Consider the following 27,739-nt stretch of genomic DNA (forward strand, 5'->3'; position numbering starts at 1 on the left):
TAAACTGAAGATTTACTTTAATTATTCTCATCTTGTATTTGTGAATGGGTTCTTTCTCTACGCTGTTTTGCTCTTCAGACTCCTTCGTTAGCGTCTTAGGCTACAAATAGGCTATTCTTGATTACAGCTTAAGTACACCCAACCCAGTATATTCTTAATATTGGATTTAAAATTTCCTTTTTCCACCTGAACGAATGTGGACCATGCTTTGTACATGTGAAGTCAATTAATTTGGCATGTTTTTGGCAGAGAAAAGGGGGATTTTTTGGTGTGTGGTAGCCAGAGGAAATTTGCTTTCTTACATATTTGTACTTTTATCTTAATATCATGTAATTTGCCAAATTTGATGAGTTTATTTTGTTTTCAGGCCTGGAGTTCCAGGGGCACCTTTGCCAGGAAGAGCTATTCTCTCGATGAATGGATTGAGCTATGGGGTAATACGGGTCAATACTGAAGATAAAAATTCAGCACTGACAGTCCAGGATGTGGGCCACGTAATGCCTGGTGGTGAGTTCTCCGGAGCACCTTTTGGGTTTTCATAAAGATTTGTCATTAGAGATAGTAGAGCCTGATAAAATATGAGATCCACACCCAGGAATACAAAATTTAGTACTTAGTCACTTAAGTTCTAACAGTTTGGTGGTTCTAATTATACTTACTTTCCAGCAGTATTGTATCATTTAATTGAATGATTTGATTGCAGTTTTTCACATGGAAAGCTTAAGTACTGAGTTGCACTAAAGTTGTCTGGTTTTCACTGTAATTGCCAAGACATTGGGGCTGGCAAAAAGTTAGAGCACGCTGCCTCCGTGAGTGAGTTTGATCGGCCCAGGGGTAAATTAATTTAACCTCTTTCTTTGGACTTTGTAGTCATTTTTAATATGTTACTGTCTTTGGAAGCACCTGAGTGGCTCAATCAGTAAGCGTCCAACTTTGATTTTGGCTCGGGTCATGAGATGGAGCCCCATGTTGGGCTCCTTGCTCTGCGCAGAGCCTGCTTGAGATTCTCTCTCTCCCCCTCCCTTTGCCCCGCCTCCTGCTTACACGCACACTCTCTTTCTGTTGAAATCTTTGAAAAAACGATATGTTACTGTCTTTGAAAACTTCAGTCTGCATCTGTTGTAGTTTTGTTTGCTGAACTTTAAAAATTATTTATCAGCAGGGCCAAAAGATGGAAATTTCAGATACCCCTATGTAGTATCAGGTCTATTTTTGACATTCCTGTTTGGTATTCTTACTTATTGCCACTGAATACATGCAAAACTTTCCTGGGTTCACGGGGATGGAGCCGTTATCTTACAAAGGTTTTCCAGAACCTCTGCCCCTTAACTGTGTTTTCTGCACACTAGGGATGATGTGCATCGTGAGACCTGACGGACCTCCCCAACTCTGCAAAACAGATGAGATTGGAGAAATCTGTGTCAGCTCCAGGACAGGAGGCATGATGTACTTTGGGCTTGCTGGTGTGACCAAAAATACATTTGAGGTACATGATATGAAAGTTTTGGGGGGAGCTTACTTGGTGAGGTTAGGGTGCCACAAAGTCAGATGAGCTGGCCTATGGGAAGTAGCATAATGGAGCACTGAGAGAGTGTACTCTGGAGCTAGGCTGCTTGAGTTCAGATCCTGACTCTGCCACTTACTAGCTGACCTTGGGGGGGGTAGTTCCTTAACCTCTCTGTGCCTCAATTTCCTTATCTTTAAAATGTGAGAAATCATAGTACTACCTCACAGGATTGTCGTGGACTAAATGAGTTGATGTTCATAAAGGGCTTAGAACAGCCCCGGCACGCAGGAAATACTGTTTATCCGTCAGGGAAATGAAGAGTAAGAGGCCTCCCAAAAGTTCGCTCTGGTGAATATGCCATACTTTGAGCTCTATAAGCCCACATATTTAATTTTAAGAGACACTGACAGTGGATCCATCTGTCCAGAGTAGACTCAAGTTAACCTGAGCCTGCGAAGACTGATGTCAACCAGAACAGCGGGTCACTAATGAAGAACCGTCCTGTCACAGGGGCTGATTGCTCCCGTTAGTCAGTCTTTCACGGAACAAATACTTGCGGGGCACCTTCTGTGTGTCTGGCAGTATTCGAGATGCTTGTGGTACCTCAGGAAAACAAACAAAGGTCCTCAAAGAGCTCGTATTGTAGTGGGACCAGCACATTGCTTTCCCCCAGACGGTTCTGCATGTGAAGACAAATTGTAATGAAAGTTTGCCAGGAGAGCCTGGAAATCAGAGCCGGTATAATGAATTGTCCGTATTTCATAATTGGGATTAGCCTGCCTCAGGGTAGTTTTTAGGGAACAGAAAACTCCATTTTATGGGCTGTTATATTAGATAGGGCTTATAATATGACCACTACCAATTTTTGGTTCTTGGAGCCTCTTTTTTCTATAATTGATTCTCAGTCTCCATATGGCGGGGCACATCTGTCTGCCATGCCGTTACTGGTACGTGCCAGTACAAAATCACGTAGCAGCAGATGTAACTCACGGGACAGTGTTATCTGTATGAATGGTGTGGTAGCTGGAAAAGGTTAAGAATTCCTGGCTGACCATCATCTGTGTTGACACAGCCTAAAATGGGATGATATAAATTATGAAACGTCTGTTATTACCGTCATCCCATCATCATTATTACTGCTATAATCTTGGCCTGCCTTCAAAAGTTGTGACCGATTCATCTTGATAGGAGTGGAAATTGATACACTCTTAAAGCAAAGGCTTAATGCCAGGGTCTTGATTTGCTCTCACAGGTGACTAATTACCTGTGCTGAGTGTCTATACATTTTACTACTTTAAGTCTCACCCTACTTGTTTTCTTTTTAAATGCTTGGAGTACACAGGTTTCCAATCTCTGAGTTATTCGTCACTGCATTTACCTTAACAAGATCCTCAAGAAGTGTTTGAAGATATTGATAATATTTTATTACGTTGCCTTTTGTACAAGAGCAGCTGGCCAGCCAAAAATTCTCAGACTTTAACATCAAACTGCTAGGCCCATAGTGATGAAGAAATTTTGTAATCTACAGTATAAATTTAATGATAGCGAAGTAGAATAAAAATCCTAACCAAAAAAGGAGAAAACTATTGCCTTGCAAAATCTTTGTAAATTAAAGTTTCTAATATTTTTCTTACTGGATTCTTATACTTAAGGCCTGAGAGAGTTTTCCAGTATAGTTAACATTTCAGTAGGACAGAAGACCTAGTCATGACTAGAAAATAAAATAAGCGTATCTTTAAAATTAAGCTACTGGCAGGGGGCTTGGGTTGGTTAAGGGTCCAACTGTTCGTTTGGGCTCAGGTCATGATCTCGCGGTTGTGGGATCGAGCCCCGCTTTGGGTTCTGTGCGCAGTGTGGAGTCCGTTTCAGATTCTCTTTCACTCTCTCTCTCTCTCTCTCTCTCTCAAATAAATAAATAAAATCTTTTTAAAAATAAAAATAAGCTACTGGTGAGAATAACTTGGAAGGCCTCATGCCTTTTGTACAAATACATAGAAATCTGTACAGCAGTATTCAGTAGAGCACGTTTATAATAATAAAATTATTTTTTTCTGGCCTGCCTAGCCAGAAAGACTGCTTACACTGGAATAGTACTAAATTCTCATAGTTTTCTGAGGACCAGCTCTAGGCCAAACACTGCTTACATTTGCAAATCTGTTTATGTTCCCTTAATCTTTACCCTAAACCTGTGAGAGGCATTGGGAGCTCTGTTTTATGAAAGAAACTGGGATTTCACGAAGTCCAGGAACTTACTAGGAAGTGGCAGAGCCAAAAGTCGAACTACTTCTGACTTCCAAGGGCTGCACTATCCCGTCCCCCATGTGGTGATACATCACAGAACTGTTGAACAAAGACAGCTAGAACAACCGTCACCAACTTGGAAAGATATCCAAAATATGTATGTTATGTGAAAAATATATAGTATGGGAAAAAGCAGGTTGTAGAACAGTATATATAATATGATTCCTTTTGTGAAAATAAATTCTTAATTTGTTAATATATGCATCTATAAAAGGTCCAAGAGAGTCACAACAAATTATAAATGTTTATCCCTTAAAGGTGGGAATGCTGAAGTCACTGTTTATATAATTTTAAGTTTTCAACAACGATATATTACCATTGTAGTTTTTTTTAAGACTTTTTTAAAAATCAAATACGTATTTTAAGAAAAAGTGAAGATTTTCACTGCTTTCTGTCTTTTAGGTGATTCCAGTGAATTCTGCAGGCTCTCCTGTTGGGGACGTGCCCTTCATCCGGTCAGGACTGCTGGGGTTTGTAGGGCCGGTAAGTGATATATTCATGTTTGTTTTGGTGTATCTGATCCAGATATTTGTACTTTACAAAAGTTTCTGTCACAGAATAGAAGAAATTCGGATTAGATGAAGAGTGTAACAGGGCCTCTCTTAGATTTAGATCAGTTTTTGTAAGAATGTCATAGACTGAGGTAACATTTACTGCTTTCATTACCCAAGTTCATTTGACTCCTTCAAACTAAGACTTTTTGACTTTCAAAAAAACTCTTCATTTATTCTTCCTCCATTTTTTTGATTTGATTTCTGTGTTTCACTAAGTTAGAAGAGTGCTGAAAAAAAGTTACCTTAGCAAAGGGAGACCATAATGAATAATGTACAAAGCATTTCCATACAAACCAGCAGCACTACACGATGAAAACAGTTTGTTTTCCAGCAAATGGTATCTACAGGCACTGGGTTGACAGAGACAGTTAAGATACAAAATCTCTTCTCAGAGAGCTCTCAGCTTCATGAGCCGACAGGAAGGTAGAGAGGCAGGCAGATCATGAAGGGTTTTACATGACGTAGTGGGAAGTTTGGATTGTATTTTGTCCGTAACAGACATTCGTGATCATAGTTAAGCCCATATATCTCCATCCAACTTCCTTACTCTTTCTTTTCCTCTTACCAACTCATGTTACATAAGGAAAGATCTAATTTTATTTCTTCACCACCATTTATGGGGGCAGGGGGCGTGAGGGTATACCTCTAAGAGGATCGCTGTCCTAGAAAGAGAAATCTATAACTACTGTCTTGACTTCTCCTCTTAGCACCAAAAAGCTTTCCAAAACCCAGCCCCTTTTAGTTGACCTCTCCATGACCGAGGTCCAAGATGGAGTCGCAGCGTCCCGTCTGCATTCCAGGAAACAGGATAGAGTGCAGTCCCACCATCTCTTAAGGAAGATTTCCTGACACCGCTGAGCTACACTTCCCCTTTTATCTCATTGGTCAGGGGGCACTGCAATACAGTCTTTATTTTGGTCAGCTGTGCCCAGCTAAAAATTCTGCTGTGAAAGAAATGGAGAAATGGACAGATCTATGTCTCTTTCTCTTTACTGACTTCCACCATAGCACTTTTCAGACTGTGTTGGAAATATCTGGTTCTTTTCCATCTTCTGAGATTAACCAGTAGCTTCCTGAGGCTAGAAGTTCTGTTTTACTTATATAATCCAATTGGTGTATGACACCACGTTGTGTGCGATAACTCAATGAGTGACATTCATGTGGAGATGACTGCTAGTTAATTGGTTATGTGTAAACTGGCCAGGAAATTTAGGACTTGTGTAATGAATGGAAAAGTCAGTTTATTGCAAGTGGGTCTAGAATTATTGAGAAGTATTATTTGTACGATGATGCTTTTAGGGCATTGACAGCAGCATTTTCTGTAGCTGTGTTATCTTCTTGGGAAGGAGAGGCTTCTCCAGTGTTTCTTAGACCTTTCTTTATTAGCCTATTTCTAATCTTGCCAGATGGAAACAGCATTACCCTTATAAACCTAAAACAGGCGTTCTCACAATCAGCTGTTTTAATTTTTTCCTAATTCCAGTATTAAATGAGTTAACAATTTTTTTCTTTGCATCCATCTTGTGAATAGGTACATAATCATGGCTGGGAAAATAAACTATGTTTGTGTGGAGTCCTAGTTGTTTTCTTATAAAATTCCTCCCTGAGAATAAATATAACCAAAATTCCTTTCTTATATACTGTAATTAATTATAATACGCTACTGATATCCCCCCTGATTTCTGAGATATGACACACTTTCTTAGATTCCATAAAATAGGGGCGCCTGGGTGGCTCAGTCATTAAGCGTCTGCATTCAGCTCAGAGTGTGATCCCGGAGTTCTGGGATCGAGCCCCGCATCAGGCTCCTCCGCTGGGAGCCTGTTTCTTCCTCTCCCACTTACCCTGCTTGTGTTCTCTCTCTCGCTGGCTGTCTCTCTCTCTCTGTCAAATAAATAAATAAAATCTTTATTAAAAAAAAAAAAGAATCCATAAAATACAGTGTTGTTTTCTTATATTTTTGATGAGCTCTGTTTCAAGGCAGGAAGTAAAAGGTCTGTTTTACTATTTAAATAATGGAAATCAAGGTAAATTGTTGTTACCTTACAGGGCAGTTTGGTGTTCGTGGTTGGAAAAATGGATGGGTTACTGATGGTTAGTGGTCGAAGACATAATGCTGATGACATTGTTGCTACTGGATTGGCTGTTGAATCAATAAAGACTGTTTATAGAGGAAGGTGAGTAGTAAAAATTCAAATGTTAGCACTTCCAGTGGAGTCTGAATGTATCCTTACAGGGTGATTTGAGTTATATTCTGTAGAGTCTCTAAGTGATTGGGTTATTTTTGGCTAAGCACAGCAGGAGTTGGCCTTTGACTATTTATCTTAAATGGCGGGTTCTTTGGTTGAAATTGAGAGGAATAAAATATAACCGTATCCTGTATTTCAATTTTTAATTATTACTATTTGTTGAATTCTGAGGACTCTGGAGAATTCTACTAAAACATTGAACTTCCTACATTCCATCAATACAGAAATAGTGCCATTCAGACTAATTAAGATAGATGCTACGTTGTAGGAATTTTACATCTGAGAATTGTTTCTCTTACTCATCTCTAACTAAACTATTACAACATTTTAACACAGAGATTGACATAGTACACAAGTGCTCATTTCAAATTCCATGGATAAAGTCAATCGCAAGTCCTTTTTTCTTTGCTTATAAATGCAAGAAAAGATACTTGGTATATATTTGAGTAGTTGATGTCTATCCAGTAGTTTATAATCATGGATATATATCTTTAAAGCACTCTTGGTGTCTCTTTAGTTTTTTAAGAAGTAGGAAAAATTAATGAAACCATAGAGAACCAGTTCCTAAAATGTGTAGTTTTTGTAATGATATGGCTTCCTCTGAGATGTAAACTCCGTGGGGCACTAGACCGTCTCTGTTTGGTCACTGTTACATTCCCAGCACTCAGGTGTCCCAGCACCTGGCACACAGTTGGTGTTCAATAAATACATGTGGAAGAAAGGAAGGAAGGAAGGGCATACTCAGCTCTCCAGTGACTCCCATTCTTTCACGCATCCATTCAACAAATCTTTACTGGATGCCAGCTGTGTGCCACTGTGCTGGCTGCATGTGGCAGTGAACAAAACAGGCCAGGTTTCTGCCCTCGTGAAGCTCACATTCTCATTGGGGGAAACAGACAGTAACACAGAGACAAAGAAATCAAGAACACGTGGGCTGGTGCTAAGTGCCACATAGAAAGAACACGGGGACGGGTGGGAGTGTGCTTGCTGGTTTCTATAGGGTGGTCTGGGAATGCCTCACTAGTAAGGGGACGTTCGAGCGGAGACCTCACTCAGAACATCCCCCTCCCCTTGGCCTTCCAGGTCCCCCTGCCTGCCCTGGCCTGGGTCTGACCTCTCCCCACCACTCTCTGCTTCACTACTCTGCTCCAGGCACACTGGCCTTCTTGCTGTTCCTCAAACCTGCCCAGCTCGTTCCTACCTCAGAACCTTTTCGCTTTCCGTTCCTTCTGCCCGGAAACCTCTTCCTCCAGATCTTCGCATGGCTCGCGTCCTCACTTCACTCAGGTCTCTGCTCCAGTGTCCGCTCCTCAGGGAGGCACTCCCCCACCACCCTGCCTGCAGTGGTGCGGCCACCCCGCACACCGCTCTGCCCCTCGCCCTGCCTTGCTTCTCTTCCCGGTGTCTACTCCAACATGACATGATTTTATATTTATTTGTTCTGTCTCTGACATGCAAGCTCCACGAAGACAGGCACTGTGCCCTATTTATCGCTCTGTCCCACTGTTCATGCCAGTGGTGCTTATTAGTACATGTCTGAGTCCTCATTTTAATGGTAATGACTGTGGCATTTCTTTTCTGAACGACTCACTGCTGGGTAGTGTGGTGGGGATGTCTCCTCTCTGTTATTCCAGCTGAGCAAAGCAAATAGGTCTGCTTGTGAAGGGAGTCCTGATGTGTTTGATCTGTCTCTCTTAGAATTGCTGTGTTTTCTGTGTCTGTATTTTATGATGAGCGCATTGTGGTGGTTGCGGAACAAAGACCCGACGCCTCAGAGGAAGACAGTTTCCAGTGGATGAGCCGAGTGTTGCAGGTGAGCGCGCACCCTGGCTGGCTGTCAGGGCGGGCTGGCTTTGCTGTCCGAGGGGGCAGCGGCCACTGAGTAAGCCTTTTCTTTGTTGGGCCCGTTGTGACACCTTATTTTTTTCTTGCCAGTCAGCACTCCGATATTCTGGGTACTAGAAGCAAAGAATATAATTAGTACCGTTTCTCCCTCTGGACCACATAGTCTTTTTCTGCTCAGGTTGCCAAGAACAATTGAATTGACCTGCCTCAGCAAATTCTTTAGCTTTTTTTTGTGCCTGAGTGTTTAGTAACCATGAGAGTTTAAACTGACCATGTGTGGAACACATCTCTGACAGAAATCAATCCACTTGTCAACAGTCCTACTACGTATGTTCTGTAATAGGTGCCGAGCGTGCCGGGATCCAAGCAAATGTAAGACGCTGTTCTTACTCTGAAGGAGCTTTCCTGTGGAGTTAGAGAGCTAGGTGTGAAAGCCGTTAGGGAAGCAGAAGGGCCTGTACTCTGTGTAAGGGATATGTCACTAGTTGGGGAGGGGGAGAGTAGGACAGGTAGAATGATGAGAAGAGTCTAGTCTTCGTTTGAAATTACAGCCTTTGAATCATAGTGCCACTCCATACCAGAGGTTACGTAACCTTACTGAGTTTATTTCCTAACCTGTAAAGTGGGGATAAAACAAGAGAGCAATGGGAGGGATTTAGTGAGATCATTATTTGAAGTATACAGGGTGTATTTGGTAAATAACGATGGTGATTATTATTAACATCAAAAATAATAATGAATCATCGAACTTTACATCAGAAACCAGGGATGTACTGTATGGTGACTAACATAATAAAAAAAAATTTAAAAAAAAGAAAAAAGAAAATTAATTCCCACGGGGAAAAAAATAATAATAATCATAAGCGTAATCTCCAGTAAGGAGTTTAGAGAGACCCACTGTTTTAAATAACATTCCCTTTCACTCTCTTATTTGTCTACTCAGTATTCATCACCATGTGTTTATAGTTATTGTTCTCTATATCCACTACAGTGTAAGGCCCATGAAGGCCAAGACCTCCTCTGTTTTGGTCACAGTTCGGTCCCCAGATCCTGAGAGTCATGCCAGCACATACACATAGTAGGCTTAGTAAATATTTGTTGGATAATGTGTGGTCCAAAGAAAGCATGGACTGTCTTTGGCAAAGAAAATTCTATATTATTGGAAGTGTTCCCAACATTTATTACTTGTCTGCTTGGAGCATTTGGTTGTATTCACTGCCAGTTAGTAGTAATGTTATAGAAATGATGCAAGCCTGAGATGAGTGATAGGACTAGATGACTTTAAAGATTTCTTTTTATCTTCGGGGTCTGTGGTTCTGAATTATCAGCTGAGGGAGCATAGGCTATTTGTAGTGAAAAGACAAGAAAGAATCTACGGAGGATAGGCTAGTCAGCAAAGACTGTAAAGAGGTGAGACTGGGCTGATCTCTGAAGGATGGCTAAGAATCAGACCTGCAAAGAGAATATTTTTCATACCATTCATGTTTTTGAACAAACAAAGTGGTTATTTCATTTGGAATGAATGGTGAGGTATAATGGTAGAATGTTGTGATGAATTATCCATTTTCTCCCTATTATAGGAAACTGAAATTCCCCAAGATATTTCTTATTTTTCCCTGGAAAGCAAAGATAGGAATTACATGCACTGCTTACTTACTAATCCAAATTCTTGTAAAAGTCATTCAGGGTCTGATTTGGGCATGAAATAAGAGGGCATTATTTCCCCAGTATCTGTAGCTTCTCAGCTTGGGGTATTTGGACCTATAGTAGAACAGTAAGGACTCCGTATGTTCTGGTAGGTTAGAGCCCAGAGGTTAACCCCAGATCTATGTATGATATAAACTAAATACCTAACTCAGCACCTTTTAAAGAAGGTGGTCAGTTGATGACTTGCCAGATGGTGTATTTTCAGTGGGGAATCCAGGCTATAGGTAATAATATTTGCTAACTGTCTGTATATTCTAAAATACCAAAGACTTGGGAACCCTGCCGGACTTTCTATTTCCCAGTTGTCTCTGTCGATTAGTAGGATAGTCTGAGGAATATGACGTTCAGGTTTATTCCTTTGCACTGTTGTTTTAATAAAAGGTCTTGTCCGTCTTTTATAACCATTGGTCCATTCTTCTAAGGCTGTATCTCCTTTTCAGTAAGACTTATGGGTAATTCAGTAGAACTCTCTCAGCTGGTATGTTTGGAACTGGTATTAATAGTTGGTCAGTTAGTTTTAAAAGGTGGTCAAAGCAGAGAATCATAAAAATGAGAAATTCTTCAAGTATTAGATTTTTACACAAAACAGATAAATACCCGCACTCATTGGATACAGAGCAGTGTGAGTATGAGTTTGTGTTCCAGGTCAGCCTGCTTCCATAAACTGCATCAAACTGCATGGTCTGTGGTTTCTGTTTTCGTCTCCTGTAAGTTAGGCCAGAATGCGAGTATGTGCAAAGGGACTAGAGTACATAATCCTTACCTTTTAGAATTAACTTGTGTTTACCAACAATAATTTTTTAGTGAGTCTTTCCAAACAAAGCACAACGCTCTCTGTCCCTTTACACTCTATTTTATCAATTGCTGTAGCAGTTAAATTACGTGAACACAAGAACAAGCATAAAGGTGTAGAAACACGCACAGCTGATGTTCAGCAGGGGCGCGGCCGGGAGCGGAGGTGCGCTGAGGGAGCCAGTGGCCTCCGGCGTTCAGTATGTGGTGGGCCTCACCCCGTTGTTTTGCAGATGGGATTCTGGGTAACTTGGTGAACCAGTTAAGCAGGGCCCCACTTCCAGGGCTTCTCTAGTGTTCATAATAAAAATACCTTGCCTCTATTGAATTGAGCTATGTTGTATATTAAAAGAACCAGAACAAATTTCTGGGTTTTGGACATTACCATTCAAGAGAGAACATACTGAGGCTTAGAAATCAGTATCCACCGCTGTCCATTTAGATCGTATCTTACCCATCCTCTTGATCTCTGCCATTGCTAAAAGAAATAGGTAACTTCGGGTGTATGAAATGGGAATAATCTAGCAGATTCTAGACCTAGGATGGATAGAAAAGGAAAAATCCTAGAGTAGGATAATGGATTACATTAGGAGGATGTCAAATGCAGTAAAATTAATCTCACTGAATATTTTTCTTTGTATTTTTCTAGGCAATTGATAGCATTCATCAGGTGGGTGTGTATTGTCTTGCTCTGGTGCCTGCCAATACGTTGCCAAAAACTCCTCTAGGAGGGATCCACATATCTCAGACGAAGCAGCTCTTTCTGGAGGGATCTCTACATCCTTGCAACATCCTTATGTGCCCACATACATGTGTGACCAATTTGCCAAAACCCCGACAAAAGCAACCAGGTAATAAGCTAGCTTTGAAGGAATAACATTAAAATTATAGCTTCAAGAAGCTGACTTTTTTCAGCATGATTCTTCATCTAGAATCGGATTTTACAAAGAATAGCATTAGATGACCAAAAGCAGGGAGGATTGAGAACCTGCAGTTTATTACTGGCGTCCTCTTCTGAGTACTTCTCAGTAGTGTGCTTCCATGTCCCCCGGATGTAAGGTTTGGGGTTAAGATGATCAAAATCTCACTTGTGGAACTAGAATAAAACAAGTCCTCTAAGAGAAGGTTCTGATAATAATAAGAATAGCTAGTAATCGAGTGCTTACTAAAGCCAAATATAATGTACATATGTTATCCTAAAGTGTTGCCCCCAGGTGTGGAAAATAAAGTTTGGAAAAGGTAAGAATTGTGCTCAAAGCCACATAGGTAGTTAGTGGCCGAGTTGAGACTCATACCACTTATGACTCTAAAATCCACACTCTGAATCACTGTTATACGGCCTTTCTGTTGGGAATCTCTTACCGAAGAGTCGTCCCTCAGTCCTTCTAAGCTTTAGGGGTCTGATTTGGGCCTATAATATCTCTGGGAGCAAGATAACTTAATTTTGAAATTTCCTACATTGTAAACACAGGATAAATAGCATATTTTGCATTTGCCATATTCCTGTGAATTCAAGATGCAGGTAAGTGTATGGGAATTGCCATATGGAAACAAGAAAAAAAACCCAAATAGTCCATTTCACCTTTTTATCTTATTTCCGAGCAGACAGAGGTCATGAGTCTGAGTAAGAGGCTAAAGGGAGGAGTAATTGATTGATGGTCAATCATGTTGAAATATCTGTTCAACCCAACATGAAATCATTAAGTTTTTTGGTACTATTTTATTTTAATTGAGAAGTTAATAAGAGGTTCCCCACCTCCCATTCACCCACTTGCGTATGTCAGCACACTGGCCTCCAAATGTGTTGGGAAGAGATGGGGTAGTTGGGGAGATTAGGAAGGGAGGGGGAAGTGTGGCATTTAATCATATTTCTGTAAGACAGCTTTGGCTGAAAGGTAAACATAATGTACAATAATAAAATATAAGGTTAGCCTCTTACTGTCTAAAACATTTTTATTCAAGACATTATCCTAACACTATTAAAATGTTAATATACTCTGCTCTGCAAAAATTACTTCCGTGGTCTGGTGGCTGAAGATGATGTCACAGTTTATTGTTTAATTAGATAGATGTTATTGTCAACTCACCTGCTAGCCTTAGTAACAGTGTGTATAGAGCTAAAGTATCTGTGACATTTATCAGTTTCTGCTAGTGGAAATAAGAGTTTATGGAGGCTAATATTCTGAAGGGGCAGTCAAAATCAAGAAGTCTGTAAGTAATTCATCAAAAAATGTATAAAAACTATCTTCACGTTGCCTGCCTGTGTCTGGCAGATGCATGTAACACACAGCGCCCTCTCTAACTCACAGCCTGGTTTACTGAAGACCTACATTCATTTGTCATATGAGTAAAATCCTATTTTATTTTATTTTATTTTATTTTTTAAAAGATTTTATTTATTTGTCAGAGAGAGAGCAGCACAAGCAGAGAGAGAAGCAGGCTCCCCTCTGAGCAAGGAGCCCGATGTGGGACTTGATGCCAGGACCTTGGGATCATGACCTGAGCCGAAGGCAGACACTTAACCAACTGAGCCACCCAGGCATCCCTGAAAATCCTGTTTTATTAAATAGTTTTTAATATGTTAAATATCTTTTTTTAATTGAAATATGATCAACATACAGTATTATATTAGTTTCAGGTATACAGTGTAATGATTCAAAAGTTCTATAGATTACTCAGTGTTCATGACGATAAGTGTACTCTTAATAATAAAATGCTATTTCATTTATTTTTTAGTAAAATGCTATTTTAAATAGCATTTAATCTAGGATTCTTTTAACGAACCTTTCATGTCATAGTAGTTGCTTAAAAGGTGCTACCTAGAGACATAGTAGATGCTTAAAACATTGCTTTTGCTGGCCAGATTTCAATTTTATTAAATGATAAAACCTATATAAAAGATTTATTTCTAAGCCCCCACAGGTAAGGCTTATGTCTAATGAAAGCATTAGGTTTGGATTCTGTATTTTTGCTGACTGTTGTGATGGCCTGCTAATATCTCAGTGGGATTGATATGGGTTGGACCAAAGCAGTTTGAAAACCATGGCATAAATGGGGTAGAGATAATGTGGGGATAACATGAGATGTTGGGATTTAAAAATAATACAGGAAAGTGGAGATGAACAGGAGTGAGGTAAGAAAGGAAAGGAAAAGGAAATTGGAAAAGATGTTAAGGCAGCCTAGTGACAGAAATCTCAGCGAGCTGCCTGTTGGAGCTATTGTGTAAAGAATGGGAAATGTATTAGGACTGGTTTTGGCTGCAGACTTCAGAAAAACCTAACAGCTGCTTAAAAAACGAGAGAAAAGCTTTTCTTTCTTGGGTAAAAGAAATTCAGAGCTAGGCAGTGTGGGACTAGGGTGGTAGCTCCCCAGTCATTGTGGTTCCACCCTCCCATCTTTTTGCTCCGCCATTGTGTCAGTCAGCTGTTGTTACAGATACGCCACATAACAAATAACTCTAAAAACTCAGTAGCTTCAAAGAAGCACTCATTTCTCGCTCATGGGATGTGGCTCTGCTGAACTTGGCTGGGATCTGCTGGGCTTGGCTTGATTCCAGGTTGTAGGTTGGGTTCAGAACTGTTCTGTGTGTCTCCTCATCACGGGACCAACAGTTACTGCGCCATATTTTTCTCAAGGCAGATGGCAAAAACAAGAAGACAAGCCAAACCACACAGGCATATTTAAAGGTTCTGTTCGTGTCATGTCTCCTAACATGTCATTGTCCAAAACAAGCTCAGACCATGCCCAGAGTCAGTGGAGCAGAGAGGTATACTCCTGTCATATAATCACGGCAACAACAGGAAGGAAAGGAAGGATTATAAGAAAATAAAACAATCTGCCACAGCCATCCTAGCATACTGCCTCAGGCCCCAGTTAGGCCCCCTGACCTCCAGCCATCATTCTTGCATTCCAGCTAAGAGGGGGAAAAAGGCAAGGAAGGAAATACCCTTGCCCTTTAAACATATTTTCTAGAAATTGCATTTATTACTTTCTCTTACATATTATCTCCCACACTAAAGAATATAGTCTTAATTCCAGGCATTTATTTGCCTAGCTTAAAACTTGGGGGAGGGGGGTCTGTTATTAAGGAGGAAGAGGAGAATAGATATTGGGATTGATGACTAGCATTCTTTGCCACAGGAAATTTGCATAATTTTGTGGGGAAAAATAAGAATGCATATTTACAGGTACAGCAGGGTTTTAGCAGTTAGCCCTCTAGATGTTATTGCTTTCAATTATTTTTCACTCTCTGTGATCCTTAGACTTAAAGAATGCACACAGAAGGACCTCAAGAAATTGCTGCTGAATTATTTTTACTGTTTTAAACTACTCTGAAAAATTCACTTTTAAAAACACACACCTTTATTAATTTTACAGTCTAATTTCAGGATTGTGTAACTAACACAGTTAGATATACTCTTAGTCCTTGCCTATATAAAAGGCTGTCGCCAATATGACTATCTTGTATGTAACTCGTTATGCAGTTTCTTAGGAAGGAGTTTTGCATATTACACTTAAAATTGCAATAGACACTTTGTAGACTAAAATTGTTCAGTAGAATGCTGGAGTACTTTACACTTCTTGAGTTTTTCATCGGATTTGAAAATTTTAACTTTTCATTTTGAAATAATGTCACACTTCAAGTTGCCAAATAGTACGGAGAATTCCCTTATACCCTTTACCCATACTTCCCTAATTATTTAGAGTCTGTGATTTAAGTGATTTTGTTCCAGCTGTTTCAGTATATTTAGGATCAACAGATTTTGTCAATAAAAGATATTTAGTATTAATTCATATGTAGCATCAGCCTTATTCAGAACTTGGCTGGTAATAAGTTTTGTTATCTTTTAGCTATCTGCTTAGTTTGATACAATAGAGTCTTCAAGCAACTGTCAAGAAAGGCATGCAGCACTCTAGCACTTTTTTCTTGAAGAGAGGGAGAATTCTCCCTTTTTATTTTATTTTTTTAATTTAAATTCAGTTAATTAACATACAGTATATTATTAGTTTCAGAGGTAGAGTTCAATGAGTTCTCCCTTTTTATTTGGAAGTGTCAGACCCATGGAAACGTTGGAAGAATACCACAGTTAACGCCTGTATACCTTCACCTAGATTCACCAGTTGTTAGCATTGTTTTACTGAACTCTTTGAAAATAAATTGCAGACATCATGACATTTCACCCCTAAATATTTCTGTAATGTTATTTCCAAAGACAAAAAAAAAAAAAAGTCCTAAAGTTTTCCTAATCAACAATGCCATTATTTTATTAAGAAATTTAACCCTGGGGCGCCTGGGTGGCTCAGTTGGTTAAGCATCTGACTCTTGATTTCAGTTCAGGTCATGAACTCAGGGTCAAGAGATGGAGCCTGCTCAGGCTCCACGTGGGGTGTGGACCCTGCTTGGGATTCTCTCTCTCCCCCTTTGCCCAACCTCCCCCCCACCACCCTGCTGCTTAACACGCACTCTCTCTCAAAAAAAAGAAAAAAGAAAGAAATTTAACCTTAATATAATGCTATCATCTAACAATATACAGTCTGTATCCACATTTCTTCACTTGTTTATTACAACTGATTTTTAAAAATTTAGTATCCAGTCAAGGTCATGGATTGCATTGGGCTGTTATGTCCTTTAATTTAGAAGCTCCCAGCCTTATTTTCTCTTAAAGACATGGTTTTTGAAGAGTCCAGGCCAGTTGTATTATAGAATGTCCCACAATGTGGATGTCATTACTCACTTTAATAAAGCACTCCTGAGATTCCTGATGAACCCATTCTCAGTTCTCATAGGTGGCAGATTTCTTTCCAGACCAGATACTCCTTACTGTTAAGTCCATTTTTAGGGTCTTTACCGTAATTGGAGCTGATGAAATTATTTATCCATAGTTACTAGTGGAACACGTCACCCTCTCAGAGTGAAACATTCCTTACACCCAGGGTATAGGAGCCCACCTGCTCCCCTCCACCCTCCAAATCCCTGTCTCTTCTCTGGTTCTGTCTTGTTTTTTTCTAGCACTTCCTACTACCTGACATTATTTATTTGTATATGTACTTACTGGCCGCCTTTCCTCAATAGAATACAGGCTGTTTGGGGGCGCCTGGGGGGCACAGCGGTTAAGCGTCTGCCTTCGGCTCAGGGCGTGATCCCAGCGTTATGGGATCGAGCCCCACATCAGGCTCCTCCGCTATGAGCCTGCTTCTTCCTCTCCCACTCCCCCTGCTTGTGTTCCCTCTCTCGCTGGCTGTCTCTATCTCTGTCAAATAAATAAATAAAATCTTTAAAAAAAAAAAAAAAAAGAATACAGGCTGTTTGTCTTGGTCACTACTGTGTTCCCAGTGCCTAGAAGAATACTCAGTCTGAATTGTTGAATGAATATTTGAACTAGTTTGGGTCAGTCTGGAAATACTTCGGGGGTATAGTTTGGATTACCACCCCCAGAGTGTTGATATTTGCCTTTACTTACAGGTGTGGGCCCTGCTTCTGTGATGGTTGGGAATCTGGTTGCTGGCAAACGCATAGCACAAGCTGCAGGAAGAGATCTTGGGCAAATTGAAGAGAATGACTTAGTAAGGAAGGTAAGAGTTCAGATGTGTTGATTTTTATTAAAAAAAAAGTCAAGGACAAACTTATACTTCAGGTAGTAGATGGGAGATGCATTATCCAACTTTTCCAGAGTTACTGACCCTGGTTCTTTTTTCCACTTTATGACTTCAGCACCAATTTCTGGCGGAGATTTTACAGTGGCGAGCCCAGGCAACTCCTGACCATGTGCTCTTCATGCTGTTAAATGCCAAGGTATTAAAAATCCAATTGTATATAATCAGATGAGTATTATGGGAGGATCTTAGGCACTCTTGATCTCTTTCATCAGAAAATTTCCATTGTCAACTCTGAGGGAGGAGTTACTGCTTTCTCCTTGTTTCGACATATGAGGATAAACTGTGCAATCACTTCAAGGTTGAAATGAGACCTCCTGGAGTGTTCCCTAATGCTGGCTTTCCCCGTGTTACAGTCGAGTCGCCTTTATGCAGTTCTGATAGGACCAGTAGGGCCACCGATGCAGTTCCATAGATCTACAGTGTATAGGATGCATTACGTCATGTCATTGTTTACCCAATTTGACTTTTAATTCTTAGACTTCTACCAGAAAGAAAAAGACTTTAGATAAACATTAATTTTTTTTTAAGATTTTATTTATTATTTATTTGAGAGAGAGAGCACGAGAGAGCACAAGCAGGGGGAGCAGCAGAGGGAGAGAAAGAAGGGGAAGCCGACTCCCTGCTGAGCAGGGAGTCCAGGACTCGATCCTAGGATCCTGAGATCATTACCTGAGCCAAAGGCAGACGCTTAAAGGACTGAACCACCCACGCGCCCCATAGATAAATACTTTTTTGAAACAAAGTTATTTTTACTGTATACTTAAATGATTTATTGCTAACAGATAAAAAACAAATTGAAAATTATTCAGAAGTGCATTTAACTGGTACTTTCTAATGGATGGCTCATCAGAATATTGTATTTTCTTAAGTTAGGCATTCTGTGAGTGTTTGCTGACATTTGTTTTAACGGCCGAATCAGAGGCTAAAACTACCGTGACAGTGGCATATAACAGTATTTTCCACCATCAGGGGAAGACCGGAGGGCCTGATGCAATCTCCCAGGCCACTTACCCAAATAGCCCTGTTCTGCCTAGGCTCCCCTAGATTCTGATGTATTTTATACAAACACACCTTTGAGAGTTTATGTAGTGATAGAACTTAATGAGGGGAGTATGCTGCACATCTTAGTGAAAAGTCATTAAAAATCTGAAGAACCATTGCGCTCTGATAGAAAACTTCTCGACTTTCTTGTTCTACCTCTAAATGAGGTGGGTTTCCCTCCAAGCCCGTGGATTCATTAGGGTCCTTCCATTTCAGTAAGATGCCAGGCCAGCTTACTTCCCCTCTCCACTTCCAAGCTGGGCTACAGGTAAAGCTGTAGCCCCATGAAACCTGTACCCCAGGTATTTGTTAGAAAGCATGAATTTAAATTTGCTTCTTGGTTAGAGAAATAATATATGTGTTGACTCAAAGACATTTAGTCCATTTATTCTTCTGCATATTCTAATATTTTACCTTGGATAAGGCCAGACTGTCAGAAAGCTTAGTGACCATATCATATTGTTCTCTCATGCCCAGAAAAAAAATTTTTTTAAGATTTATTTATTTGCTTGAGAGAGAGAGAGTGTGCAGAGTGTGGGGGAGGAGAGAGAGAGAGAGAGAATCTTAAGCGCCACGCCCAGCACAGAGTCCGATACGGGGCTCAGTCTCACGACCCTGAGATTATAACCTGAGCTGAAACCCAGAGTCAGATGCTTAACCGACTGTGCCATCCAGGCACCCCCAGGAAATTGTTTTTATTGCAGGTTTAGTTTGCTGCTGTACCAAGGATCAAAACGAAGAATATTATTGTAAGATATGAGAAGTGGCCTTATGGATTTAACCCTGGCTTTAGCCAAAGGGATATCCATTTTAATGTTATAACCTTAATGTCTAACAATAGACAATTGACTAAGTAAATTATGGCATTAAAATTATGGCATGAAGTACTATACAGTCATTCAAAACAGTTATAGAAGAATATTTCATTATGCAGAAAATATTCATAATGTGTAAGTGTTAAAAAAAAAGCGTATCAAACTTCAGTAAAATAATGAACTACGTAGGAGCACCTGGGTGGCTCAATCGGTTAAGTGTCTGACTTGATTTTGGCTCAGATCATGATCTCAGGGTCGTGAGATCGAGCCCCGCATTGGGCTCCGCCCTCAGTGCAGAGTCTACTTGAGAATCTCTCTCTCTCTCTCTCTCTGTCCCCCTTCCTCTACCCCTCCCACTTGTGCTCACTCTCTCTTTTTCTCTCTCTCTGAGATAAATAAATAAACCTTTAAAAAAAAGTGATAGTAATCGAGTACCTGCTAGAGACTCTGTTCTGGGTGCTGTATATTTCATAGTTCATTTTACAGTCGAGGAGACTGCGGCCCGGAGACATAAAATAACTTGCCTGAGGTCTCGTAAGTGGTAGGACTAGGAAATTACCTCTTTCATTTGAACCCAGAGCTGGCTTCTGAGCCCACATTCTTTACCAATGCAATACACAGCTTCAGGCAGAGAGTATAATATGGTAACATTTTTTTATTGTCACGTGTGAATTTATATATAATATAGACTCATTTTTTTAAAAACCAGGAAAATAGCAAAATGTTGATAGTGCTTACATCTGACTTATATTTTATTTGTCTCTATTTTCCATATTGAACATGTACTATTTTATATTAATGAAACTTAAAAATTATTTTTAGGGGCGCCTGGGTGGCACAGCGGTTAAGCGCCTGCCTTCGGCTCAGGGCGTGATCCCGGCGTTATGGGATCGAGCCCCACATCGGGCTCTTCAGCTATGAGCCTGCTTCTTCCTCTCCCGCTCCCCCTGCTTGTGTTCCCTCTCTCGCTGGCTGTCTCTATCTCTGTCAAATAAATAAATAAAATCTTTAAAAAAAAAAAAAAATTATTTTTAAAACAGCTCAGTAAAACTTGTTTTTCTTGTGAGACGTTTTGAGTTATAGCGTTACAATAATTAAGATAGGGTGGTATTAGCACAATAGGCAGAGAATAATTCGGTGTTATTTAGTGAAGTTGGAGACAGGCATACACGGTGACCCCATAATTCCATCTCTAGGTCTGCCCTCTGCCAAAACTCATGTGTTTATGCATGAGGATACATGTACAAGAACGATACTGTCCATCAGCAGCAGAATGGATGAATAAATCGTCGTTTGTACGGTTAAATACTACGCAGCACCAAATTGAGAACTACACCCGTGCCCTGCAGCAGAGATGACTGTTAATGTCGAGAGAAAGAAGCAAAACACAAGTATATACTGTACAGTTACATTTCTATAAAATCAAATCTTTCACGGGTGGTAACATTATAAGGAAAAGGAAATCCGTGATTAAGATTAAAAAGTCAAAGTAGCAGTGACGTATGGAGGGAAAGAAAGGATGAGACTAGACCAGGGGGACCCCTGGGGGTGCTTTTTGTGCTGCTGGTAGTGGTGTTTTTCATGCCATGCTGGTTCTTCTGCGGAAGCTTGCTTTGTAATTTTCCATTATGCAGTACATTCATATTTTAAGCACTTTCATATTTGTGTGGTTTATTTTACACACAAAAGGGTTTCAAAAAGCCCAGCTCAGTGAAACTTGGTTTGACACTCAGGAATTGATGAAGACACGCAGGGGATTATTCTCAGGATCAGGAATAGTTGGCTGTCTTCTGAGCTGCTAATCTTTATTATTAGCTAGTGGACTCTGGCTGGTACTGTTTTGTTTACATCTTTGCTGTTAGAAAACTCAGAGCCAAATTTGTGTTACACTCAGCAAATGCATACGAGGCACATGGCCACACGGCCAACAGTGACTGTCCTGACCTCACTCCTGTCCTCACGCTACTTTTATTCCCTTTATTTTCCTTCCACTCGTACTTCCTCATTTAAATAAAAAATTCCTATGTATTTTTGAAGCTGTCTTAAACAAGAAAGACTATAAATATGTATGTTTGATTTAAGTTAATGTTGATATTCTCTGAGTAACTTCAGACATTGAAAAAGAAAAGGAATACCACATGTCTTTCGGTACCAGGGATTTTCACTGGAATTGATAACTTGCTAAAGAGAATCTACCAAGGCACAAGCCTTTCCGATATAACGTTGAATTGGCTGTACTTGTCCCTATTTTATTTCCTGAGTTTTCACGCACTTATCTTTTCTTCTGTATAAAGGGAACTACTGTGTGCACAGCCAGTTGCCTTCAGCTTCATAAGCGAGCAGAGAGGATCGCGTCAGTTCTTGGTGATAAGGGGCATCTAAATGCAGGAGACAACGTGGTGTTGCTCTATCCACCTGGTAGGTGTTGGGTTGGTAAACTAGACTCAAGCTCCGTTACCAGACTACAGAGTATGAGAGGACAGGAAGTGAGGGCCGCCATCTTTGCCCATGTAGGCTGTGCGCTTCCCAGCTCTGAGAGCCCCAGGCACCAGGGCTAAGGTAAGAACCGAGCTTCACGCCCTGGTGTTGGGCAGCGCCATGGCTCTGCTGGGACGGTGTCTGTTGTATTTACTCTTGTATTCCCACTGTCTAGCATAGTTCCTGGTGCTATGGTAAATATCGAATGAATTAAGTAAAGACTTTCTGACTTTTGGAAACCCTCAAAAGAGGTGCTTTGTTTCTAGGAATGTTCAGGAATGGGACCATTTCACCCAGTTCCTAAAGAATATTGCGTGTGAACTCTTTGACTTTGCATTCTTTATATCCTGATTGATGTGTAGTCTTCGTTATTGCTGCTTTCATCTTCCATGCTCTCATTTAAATTAAAAATGTTCTTTTCACAGTAAGAGGGACTCGGAATTATCTGATGACACTTTGGTGTAAATATTCAAAATGTTAGGTGAAATATTTGAGTTGTTTGGTTCTTTATTCTTCTGTCACATTACCTACTCATACCTCTGGCTTTCTCTGGTCTTTTATCCCCCTTAGTTCATTTTGTTCTGTGACTCTCACTATGCTGTTTTATGTACACTGATACTAAGATTTCTTAAAGGGTCATCTGGTAAAAGAATCCCTCCTCTGGTGTTCCTGTGAGATTATCTTCCATCCACCAGCGAATGACATGGTGATGGACCAGAGCACTTCCTGAGGAGGCCACTCTCCATGTCCTGATAGTGGGGAGTCTTCTTCAAATTGAGTCACACAGCAGCCTTCTAAATATTTTTTTTAAAGCTCCTGTGTTCCTCATCCCTCCTTTCCCCGTTCTTTCATTGCCTAAGTTACAAGACCTAATTTCTGCAGTTACTTCTCCTAAGCAATATCAAGTAATGATTTCAAAATACCTTCCTTAGGTGTCTCTCAAGAGTTTTCTTTACTTCTGACTTCCTTTCTTGTTATTCATTCTTGGCTTCTCTATATTTTTTAAGTTGTTCTATAAGCTTCCTTCTTTATGCTCAATTCTTTCTTGATTTAAAAAATTTCTTCTGCTGTTATCTATGTTGAATTATGATCTCAATAGACTGGCATGTGATTTAATAAACTGGCTCTAGAAGATCTGCCTTTTAGTTTCTCAGTGATAATGGGCAGCTAAATGACTCTGTCTTGCAGGCATCGAGTTAATAGCTGCGTTCTATGGTTGCCTGTATGCGGGGTGCATACCTGTCACGGTCCGACCTCCTCATGCTCAGAACCTTGCGGCCACATTGCCCACTGTCCGCATGATTGTTGATGTAAGTACTGGGTATATTTTCCTGTCCTCATCTCATAAAATTCAGAGTCAGACAGCTCAGGATCCTTACTAAATTTCCGGTTTTGTTGAGTTGGGAAGTGAAATCTGTCTCCTGAAAACCACCTCCTTTTCATTTATCTGACCAAGATGACTAGCATTTTTCAGTGAGGGAATGTGGGAAAGTGATTATTGGTGAGGTACAGAATTGTGTTTTTACCATGAACATTGAGGAGGTGAAGCTGTCATTAGTAATTCTCCCTAAAACTTTTTTTTTTTAATCTCCCTTCTTAAAAAATGTTCTCATTTTTTCTGCATAGTAGCCAAGATAATTTGACATGCCAAACTGAATTCTCCCCAGTGTTGGTCATTTTTATTTTGGTTAGTTTTATAAATTCTCTTGGTATAGTATTAAAAGGTATCTAGATCTTGCCCTGGAAGTGACAGAAGTTTCTCAAGGTTATGAGAATTGAAGGAAGTAACATAAATCTGTATTGCATCATATCCTAATTCATGTTACAGCAAAGAGGCAGAATTCTAATTTGTGTAACATTTGTTTCTCTCAGAACCGATGTTCTGTCAGCAACTAGAGCCTGCAGTATAAAAGCCGTGTTCACCATAGATGATTTTATTACAAAGTTCAGCTCAGCAAAATGCCCTCTTTACATTCTGCAAAGTAGGCCAGAGCAGCAGGGAGGGGAGTTTCCTTCTGTTGACAGTTAAGGGGAAGTTGGTCACTTTGCATTTCCGTGTATAAGTTTCCATGGATAAGGAGAGCTTAGTTTCCGTGACAGCTCCGCATCCCTCAAGTTCAGGATATGTTCTAGGCCTAGTCCATGCACTAGACTGTGGCAGCTCCTGCAGCGATGATCGTCTGATTCCTCCCATTCCCGAGCAATACAAAATCCACATTTTTACTTTATCGGGGTCTTCATGAAATCAGAAGATGTTGGCATCCACACCAAGGTTATAACTATGAAATATTTGAGAAGCTCTGTTGTAAACAATAACTCGTGTTGTAAACAGGTCCATCCTTCTGAGACAGTTCAATGTCACACGGTCCCAGAAGGACAAATGTAGGGGAAACACCAGCATCCATTGTACTATTGTGTGTTCTCTGAAAATCGAATACTGTCCTATCCAGTATGGTGTGCTTTTAGTCTGGTAGGAGTTGCTTTTAGCAGCAGCCAGAGCCTGTGGGGCCACATGGGGACTAAGCTTCCTGGTGCTTATTTCTGTCCATTTGTTTTCTAGGTCAGCAAAGCAGCCTGCATTCTCACCACACAGACCCTAATGAGGCTACTGAGGTCCCGAGAGGCAGCAGCAGCCGTGGACGTGAAAACCTGGCCAACTATCATTGACACAGGTGAAAGGGAGATTTCTCCAGAGCTGTTGAAGGAGCAAGAACACTCACTCCCTGAGACCTAGATTCTCATGCCAAAGATGTTTATACGACTCTTTGGTTGCAACACATCCCACCTGCTAAGACAGAGGCAAAAGTTCCTCTCCAGTTCGCTTGTGTTACCAAAGGACTGGATGCTGCAACAGCCAGACCCAAAGATGCAGATCACAGTCTGCTAAGAGCTCTTGAAATGAAAAAGTGTCTTGCTCTTACTTTTGGCATCCTCGAACAGTGGCTAGGTTTTATGCAGAATATAACCATGTACACGTAAGGCCATATAAAATCTCGAGACGATCTGATCCTTGACTTCCAGATGTGATCTAGTTAAAGCAGCATTGAACTAGGAGTCAGAAGACCTGATTCTAGTTCAAGCTTGACTAATTATTTCCTATATAATATTCTCTGAGAGTACCTTTTCCTAAAATGCTACCTACCCTTACCTGACTCACATATTTTTTGAGAATATCAAGTGCAGCATATTAGGAATGTACTTTAAAAACCATAAAGTACATGAATTTAGGTGGTATCCGTGCTAAAAAAGCACGGAATAAGACGTGGGGCCGCCTGGAGAATGGTAGTAGAGGGAAGAGAGTGGGTTTTGGAGTCAGGTAGATGATATTTAAATCCTGACACTCTGTTACTCTCCGTGTATCCCTACTAACCGGGCAAAACTGTCCGTAAAGTGGGAGTTGCAATAACCACTTCGTGGAGCTATGAAGATTAAATGACATGATCTAAAGCACCTCGCACATAATCATAGTAATAACATCTTTTATTGAGCCCTTGCTATACGCCAGTCATCTAACATCTGTTACCTGATTTTATCCTCACACCAACTGTACTGGATGGGTGTGCTTTTATCCTTATTTTACAGATAGGAAGACTGAGGCTTAAGGAGGTTAAATAAGCAGCAGAACTAAAATTCAAACCCAGTCGATTTGGCTCCATTCCCAGCCTCTTCACCATTCCTTTCCTTTCTCCCTGTTTTCAATAAGGACCACATGGTGTCTGTCCAACTCAGGGTTTAAATTCAGGGGTGGCAGGTATTTGTGGTGGTTGTGTGCCAGATGCTGAGCTAGAGTTTTTTACGTTTGTTGCTGAAGGACGGAAGCACGGTTGCCTATGGCACAAATGGACTGTGTTGGTGCTAAGGATGCAGGTAGACCCACTGTGGTTATTGGACTCACTGACATTTCAGGAAGACCTGAACTGGGGTTGTGATACAGACAACACAAAGGTTTCTGTAGGAACAGGAGTGACCCTACCCTATACAAAAGCGGGTTGAAAGTGATAGATAAAGTCTTTGGTTTGACCAAAGATGGGTGCCCAACAATATAGAGATTTAAAAGAGTCAGAATTGTGTCTTGATGCAGTAAGCCACAGAAGTCATTAATGAGGCATGGTTGGGCCCAGAGACATCCTTGATATCCTTGGTTTTGACATACTTAAACGAAGCAAATTTGGAAGGAAGGGAGAGGGTATATAAATAAACAAGCAAAGGAAAATAATCCCTAATTCTAAGTTTTCATTCTTAAAAATCTACCGTGTTAACTTGGAGAAAAACAACTTCTAAAGCTGTCCGTGAGTGATAGCGCATGTACTAAACTGTAAATAATGAACTTTAACTTGGAACCAGCATGATAACAACTAAGGCTTTTTGAGCTTTTTGAGTTGTTTTAAAAGTGCTTTATGTGAATTAACTCTCTATCAGTCCTGTGAGGGTAGGTCTTTTTCCCATTTTAGAGATAAGGAAACAGACACAAAGAGGTTAAATAATTCCGAAGTCACTTTGATGGTAAATGGCAGAGCTGGGTTTGAACACCGTGTTACACTACCCCTCACTAACCTTCTAGTGAACACATTCACCTGATGTAGGTGTGCTTCGTTTATATTTCCCAGTGGTGTGCTTATCCCCAGCCCACTTCTAGGAGTGACATACGTGAGCTGTTTGGTTAAATAGGAGAAGCCTAAGCTTCAGCAAATCCCGGGAGCCATATTTGTCCATAGCAAAGCCTTAGCAAACCAGTTGAAGAGCAATGATTTTCATGTTCCAATGTGTCTGATTGATAACAGGGTTGTTTTTTTTTTCATTGCAGATGATTTACCCAGGAAAAGGTTACCTCAGCTGTATAAACCGCCCACTCCTGAGATGTTGGCGTATCTTGATTTTAGTGTCTCCACAACTGGCATGCTGACAGGAGTGAAGGTAGAGTGGGCTGGAGATAGTGACTCTCTCTGGATGTTGGTGAAATGCCAGGTCTGCAAAAAATAGAGATGACCACTGCCCCAGGGACTTCAGATGTAGAAGCCAACTGGTTGTACCAGAGACCAGTAGGCGGAGGATCAAAGGTCCCTGCTATATTTAAATAAAAGCATTGGCTCTTCCGGAATAAGTTATCCCAAGGAATTTGTGTTATGAAGTATTCTGAACCTGGCCTAGAAGCTAATAGATAATAAGAGTCACAGTTAAAGCCAGTAAGAAACCATAGATTCATATTTCATAGAACTCAGTATTAACTAAGGAACAAAAATATATGACCTTATGTTAGTCTCAGTATTAACTAAGGAACAAAAATATATGACCTTATGTTAGTCTCAGGTAGTTTTTTTTTTTAAGATTTATTTATTTATTTTAGAGGGTGGGGAGGGGCAGAGGGAGAGACAGAATCTCAAGCAGACTCCCCACTGAGGGTGGAGCTGACACAGGGCTCGATCTCACGACCCTAAGATCATGACCCGAGCCAAAACCAAAAGTCGGATGCTTACCTGACTAAGCCACCCAGGCACTCCTGACTTAGACTTTTTGAAACAATGAAAAATAGACATCATTTCGAGGAGTTTGGGGGAATTTGAAACTTTTCAAAACTATCATTAGAGCTTTTTCTGCCTGTGGGGATGCCAGTTCCATCCTGTTCCATGTTCCCTACTTTCCAGATGTCCCACTCTGCAGTCAATGCTCTTTGTAGAGCCATCAAGCTCCAGTGTGAGTTGTATTCTTCTCGGCAGATCGCCATCTGCCTTGACCCTTACTGTGGACTTGGCTTTGCACTCTGGTGTCTCTGCAGGTAGGAATGGAAAAGCAAAG

General features: G+C 40.5%; 1 protein-coding gene across 2 annotated transcripts in view; it reads left to right on the plus strand.

Annotated features, from left to right (window-relative positions):
* DIP2B (disco interacting protein 2 homolog B) overlaps positions 1–27,739 on the plus strand; it is a 213,497-nt gene that overhangs the window by 169,244 nt on the left and 16,514 nt on the right. For both annotated transcript variants that reach the window (XM_040642443.1, XM_040642444.1), the window contains exons 18-30: positions 368–507; positions 1,350–1,486; positions 4,211–4,291; positions 6,412–6,539; positions 8,310–8,424; positions 11,605–11,806; positions 17,419–17,528; positions 17,668–17,748; positions 21,763–21,886; positions 23,135–23,256; positions 24,507–24,618; positions 26,751–26,860; positions 27,589–27,719. In XM_040642443.1, the coding sequence (XP_040498377.1) occupies positions 368–507; positions 1,350–1,486; positions 4,211–4,291; positions 6,412–6,539; positions 8,310–8,424; positions 11,605–11,806; positions 17,419–17,528; positions 17,668–17,748; positions 21,763–21,886; positions 23,135–23,256; positions 24,507–24,618; positions 26,751–26,860; positions 27,589–27,719 (1,593 nt within the window). The remainder of the gene's footprint in view (positions 1–367; positions 508–1,349; positions 1,487–4,210; positions 4,292–6,411; positions 6,540–8,309; positions 8,425–11,604; positions 11,807–17,418; positions 17,529–17,667; positions 17,749–21,762; positions 21,887–23,134; positions 23,257–24,506; positions 24,619–26,750; positions 26,861–27,588; positions 27,720–27,739) is intronic.

The sequence above is a fragment of the Ursus maritimus genome, unplaced genomic scaffold (genome assembly GCF_017311325.1).
Source record: "Ursus maritimus isolate PB19 unplaced genomic scaffold, ASM1731132v1 scaffold_26, whole genome shotgun sequence".
Lineage (NCBI taxonomy): Eukaryota > Metazoa > Chordata > Mammalia > Carnivora > Ursidae > Ursus > Ursus maritimus.